This window comes from Chinchilla lanigera, unplaced genomic scaffold (genome assembly GCF_000276665.1).
Source record: "Chinchilla lanigera isolate Chin_1 unplaced genomic scaffold, ChiLan1.0 scaffold00068, whole genome shotgun sequence".
Taxonomy (NCBI): Eukaryota; Metazoa; Chordata; class Mammalia; order Rodentia; family Chinchillidae; genus Chinchilla; species Chinchilla lanigera.
The window spans coordinates 3,578,436-3,584,435 of record NW_004955469.1 but is presented as its reverse complement, the minus strand read 5'-3'; the positions used below and the strand labels follow the sequence as shown (position 1 = coordinate 3,584,435).

Sequence of the window (6,000 nt, the reverse complement as noted above, 5' to 3'; positions counted from 1 at the left end):
GTTACCATTTGTTTATGTAATCCCTATTTACTAAAATATTTGTAGAACTGTCACACTTCTTAACACATATGAATATGCTCTCCAAAGTATGAAAAAAGTAATATTCACTTAATATACCTTTATCTCATATTTATTATGTATAAAATATGGGTACAAGTTGAAATAATCATATTTATTGAGTTTTTTAAGCAAGTAAAACAAGCTGTAGATCAAATTAAATGTTACAAATAAACTAGTCCAAACCAATGTACAGTGACAAATCAATAATCCAGAACTCAGACACACCATCACATGACTTAGCACCTCAAAACCAAATAAACAAGCCACCAGGCATCTGAAGTGTGTCACAAACTTTTTCAATGAAAATCATACTTTAATCATTATCTTTACTCTTACTGTCCCAACAGATCTATTGAATCTTATAGTGTGATTTTTAAGTCACCCACCTGTTCGTTACTACCTCAAAGATTAACACATACAACAATCATTTTATTATTAAGTTCACACATCCTGTAAACTTAGGAATTTGGACAAGGTGTGATGGGGTTGGCTTGTTTACACAATGTTCATGGCCTCAGTAAGAACAAAGCAACTGGCTAGGGCCTGATACAGGTGACAAGAGTCCATACACCCTAGCTTTCCCTTATAGGTTGTGTTTCTCGACCTTCATTTTATTAGTTGGACTTTTTTGTGTAATAGTCCATACCACCAGATGCAAGTGTAATTCCTAAACTGAGCAATTACAAACCATAAATATACACATGCATATCACAGAAAAACTTCTAAAAGCAAAGATAAAGAAAAAACTTTCAGGGGCTGGGGATTTAGCTCAGCGGCACAGCGCCTGCCTGACAAGCGCAACGTCGTGAGTTCGATTCCCAGTACTGGAAAACAAAAAACAAAAACAAAAAAAAAAAAAGAAAAAACTTTCAAAAGCAACTAAATGGGGGAAAAAGACAAAATGCTTTGAAAGGCCAATAAGGTGAAAAGAGGTGAAATATGCATCATCTTTTACGATCCAGCCTTGAAGGTCACATGACATTACTTCTACTATACGATATTGGTCACAAGCCTTCCCAGATCAAGAGAAGGGTAACCATATTCTACCTTTTGATGGCAGTGCCAACATCATATCAGATAAGAACATGAAAATGGAAAATACTGTGACAATTTAAAAATGCAATCTGACAGTCTCTCCCTTAACCACAAAGTCACATCCTTCCCATGCAGAATATTCTACCTCCTCCCCTAAGACCTCCAAGGTCTCATTTCATTGCAACATCTAGACAAAGTCTCAGATCACATCAACTGAATCATGTGGAGTTGCAGATCAGGCTCCCCAGAAGTTGTTCCCCAGCTACATTTCCTCTTGATCTGAAGGCCTATGGAACAAAGTGGTAAGTCAGCCCACAAACATTTAACATACAACTGTGGCACAAGCACTGAATAATTTCTAAAGCATTGTCACAAAAAAATGAAAAACTAAGCTTAACCATGACATTATATTAGTAGTTTCTGAATTTTTTAGTTCTGCTCCCTGGAAATTGTTCTCTGTGTCTCTTGGCTCCATTTTATAAGCCTTCATTTTTACCCTTTGAGTCATCCTACTTCGCGACGTTTACATCTGAGTAATATTCTTCAGCTGCTTCATGGTCATCATAAGACTTCGGGCACTTAAAAGCCTTTCCTCGTTTTTACTCTTTTTCATGAAATTTGATAAAATTGATTTTAAAACCTGATGAGCTTCCTATGGATCAATTTTCAATCTACTCAGTTAGATAAAATTCATACACACACACAAACACACACACCTCTGAAATTAGTCCTTCTTTATCACACCATTAAAAGATGCAGGCCCTTTAAAAGGTCTATGAGAAACCACCTGAGATAGTTTTAAAGTTAACAAAGGATTTCACTCACACCCAGATTTCATTTTTACCAGGAGGTGTTTTCTTATCAGCACCATGGGACTGATCTTTGCCTTGGGCCCCTTTCAAAATGAGGACATTTTCCCAACTGGAAATGCTAGGAATGAAAAGCAATTTTATATATTTTTTTTAAACTTTTCTTACAAAATAAAAAATTAAATTTAAAGCTTAATTTTCTTTATCATTAAAAACTATCAGTTGGCACTTGCAACATTTTGCTTGGAAATCACTTAAGTCTTCTCCCTTAGTTCATTTGTACATGCTCAGTTCTCCATATTGTTATGTTGTATCTAGATGTCCTCCCAAAGCCTCATGTGGTCACAAGGCTTTTTTGGAGGTGGCTGCATGTAGAGTGTGTGACTGACTAATGGTGCAATACAAGGATTAAGAGTGCTGGGATTAAGAATGGGTGATTGTTGCATCAGCCCACTGATGGGTTTGGCACTGCCCTAATCCCATTAATCTGGATAAGATAAAAGGGGCAGAAAAACACTGGAAGGTCTCTTGCTTTTGCTACCTTGTGGGTGGCATGAACTGTTCTGCTGTCTGATGGGCCTCTGCCATGTGCCACACTGCCTTGGAGCCAGCCAATTATGAACTGAAACCTCTACAAACTATAAGCCAAATAAACCTTTCCTCCTTTAACTTTGGGTGTTGGATATTTGGTCTCAGCAATGAGAGAAAAGTAACCAATACACATATTATGGCAGTATTAATTTTACTGTCTTTTACTATATGTAATGAAGGCATCCCATTCCCCACTTTCCAATAAAACTTTCAACTTCCTTAAAGCCCTTGCTAAAACAGTTAACTTGACACCTGCCAAGTTTCTTCTTCAAGCCCCTTCCAATTTGTACCCACGCTCAGTCTAAAACTTATGGCAGTATTTCACTTCCAGTACTCAATCCTGTTCTAGTTATTATTTATACATAACAACTTTATGGTAAAAATGATACTGCTATGTCACAGATTTGATGAGGCAGAAATTCACACAGGACATAGCAAGGTTGGTTTTTCTTTCTTACATTAGTGTTATGTTTGCAGTATAATGATGATCATTTTAGGGAATGGTATACGCATATGACACATTCTGATCACTTTCAATCCCTTTACCCTTTATTCCATACCCCCCTCATTCCTCTGGTCTCTTTCTCCAGGAGTCTGCCCTCTAGTTTCCTATTAAGTGTCCATATTTTATTCATCTTTTATATTTTAGATTTCCCATGAAAGAAAAACTACATGACATTGAAGTTTCTGATACTTTTCTTAGCATAATGATCTGAAATTTTTGGCTTTTCTTAGCTCTAGAATGTCTGAGCCTCATTTAGGGACACTACAATTATCAAAGACTAGATTTATTTGTAGTTAAAAATGTCTTAATCCTGTCCCCTCCATTTGGCATGGGTTTCCCCACAGCACGGCCACCTCAGAAGAATTAGTTTTCTTACTTGGGGGCTCAGCACCAAGTCCAAGTTTTTCACTGAACAAGACAGAGGTGCTTAGGCTTATATGACCCAGCCTGAGAAATAACACGGTGCCACTTCTCTGTATCCTCTAAAGATTGGGAGGCTAGATAGTGTTTTCATTCTTTGAGGAAAATAAACATTGTGAAGATGAAAGTCCTGCTGTCAACATGTATAATAACAAAAGAAGAAATGGTGCAATGTTTATCCTTGCTACTGCTTGAAAACTTACCAAAATAACGCAAAACAAATACTCAAAAATAATACCCAAAAGGACACAAAAAGAATAGCACTGTAATGATAGCAAATTAGATGATTCTTATTCCAATCATCCAATATGGGCAGATTCTTCTGGAAGAATACTGTGGAAGTGGGGATATATTCTCTCCTACTCCTTCTAAGAGGTTTCCTGCCAACACACTTTCTCTTTTCTTCTGTTTTTGCTTCCTCTTTTAGTAAGATAAGCCCAACCTCTTTGAAAATAGAATCTTGGTGAAGGGTAAGAGCCAATCACCTTAAGTATGAAATACTGTAGCATTTCCTACAGCCTACCATATCGTGAGGTTTTATTTTTATAAAGGAAGAGGTAAGTAGTTCAAGAAAAAATACCAGGACTTATTGTTATTCTGTATAGACAGAAATTAACCCCTGGTCTGGCTGCAAATGCCTAGTAATTACTTCTCCACTACTCAGTTAAAGATAGGAAGTTTATTCTGTTCAGCAGTGGTTCTAATACCATTACCTGAGTATAGTAGTGGATCCCTGAATACTTCTAGGAAATCTGCAACATAAAAACATTTAATAATGATATTAAATCTTTTTTCCTCTTCCATCTTCATTCTCTCAGGAATGTAGTGGTGTTTTCAGATGCTACATGACAGGTAATGTAGGAACAGACTGCATGTAGAAGCACATGTGACAATCCAGCTATCTTCTACTAAACCAACATGTTAAGACTTAAAAGTTTAAAACAATGCCATTCTTCTATTTTGTTTAATAAATCAATGTTAATCATATTAAAATGTAACTAGATTACTACTGCTATTGTATAATACAATAATGTATATTAATAAATATTTAAGTCATCAGCTTTATTTTCTAACACAGTAAACACTTTCAGTTATGTGCTCCTGAGTAACTGCTAACCTGGAGTACTCAAGAAAGAGTTCTAAAACCTTGCTCAGTTAGTTGAAAAAATGTGAACATAATGGTATCCTACATTAAAATCAAGATACCCACAATTTCCCTGGTATAATATAAAAAATAGGGTTCAAGATGTGGTTCCCAGGCCAATGCCACCAATGTCCCTTACTCACTGATAAAAATTGAAATTCTTGGGCTTACTCCAGAGTTACGAAATCAGAAACTGGCAGTGTGACCCAAAAGTCTGTTTTAACAGAACCTCCAGGAGATCTGATACATGTTAAAGTTTGAAAGCCCCTTAATGAGAAGAAATGCAAAGCTATGGGGAAATAGGATATAAGTATATTTATTACATGCGACCTACCTTTCTCTATGGACCAGCAAGATCCAGAATACACTCTTTGCATCACTGATTTGAGAAATATACCAGTAAAGGCTCTGTGGTGACTATTATCTGCATATCAAGAATAACACTGGAAAATGACGTTCCTGGCGTGGGCTCACTGGGATCTTTAAGAATGATGAAATTCCAAAGTGGCAAAAGGAGGCACTTAACCACCAGTGATGAGTTATAAGTGACTACTATAATGGAATGTAAGATGAGAACAACAATTAAAATGGTTTAACCCACAGAAATTTGTATGAGTGATTAATCGATTACAGTATTGCTACAGCTGAAATAGAGGACAGTCTTCTAAAGTTTGATTTACATAAGACAAAAACTCTGGCAAATGGAGACCTTACTTAATCATTATAAGAGTCACTGGCCCTCATCCAGTCCCCAGAACTGAATTCCTTCAAAAACTCAGAACATTCTGAATGAAGGTAGCACTGAATCTTTTAAAAAGAGGCACTGCAAGGGCTAGGGATATAGCTCAGTGGCACAGTTCCTGCCTGGCAAGCACAAGGTCCTGAGTTTGATTCCCAGTACCAAACAAAAAACACAAAATAAAAAGTGGCACTGCCATACTACTGAAAGTTTCTATAGAAACTGCTCTTCCTGGCCTCTTTCAAAGAGGCTTAATGATATTTATTTATCAGGATGTCTACACACTGGGGGAAAAGTACCCCAAAGAGGTGCCTGTGGACTCCCAAGTTACCACAAAACTTGAGCCACTCATCATAAAATGACTACTTGACTCATGAAGTCACAGTTTGACATACTAGTACAAAGAACTGTCTACCATAAAACTGAATTTCAGAAAAATTCCAGAAAAATTCTGCAAACACATTTACCTTAAAAGTAATGACAGTTTCAACAAAAGTAGTGTGTTGACTGTACTCTACTTTCTATAACTTCTTTCTTATATATTTGCACAGGCTCCCTAGAAACTGCCTCATATTTTCCTATTGTTTTGAAGAGTCAGCCACAGCTCACATTTTTGTAAGTATTTTTCAACTAGTTCCTCAACCTCAAAAAGTCAGGCACACTGTCCTCTCCTATATGTGCATTATATATACCTATG

General features: G+C 36.6%; 1 protein-coding gene across 1 annotated transcript in view; it reads right to left on the bottom strand.

Annotated features, from left to right (window-relative positions):
* Positions 1-932: 932 nt before the first annotated feature.
* Positions 933-6,000, bottom strand: part of Tdrd15 (tudor domain containing 15) — a 40,739-nt gene continuing 35,671 nt past the window's right edge. The window contains exon 6 of the mRNA XM_013522573.1: positions 933-1,382. Coding sequence (XP_013378027.1) covers positions 1,314-1,382 — 69 coding nt within the window. The 3' untranslated portion in view covers positions 933-1,313. The remainder of the gene's footprint in view (positions 1,383-6,000) is intronic.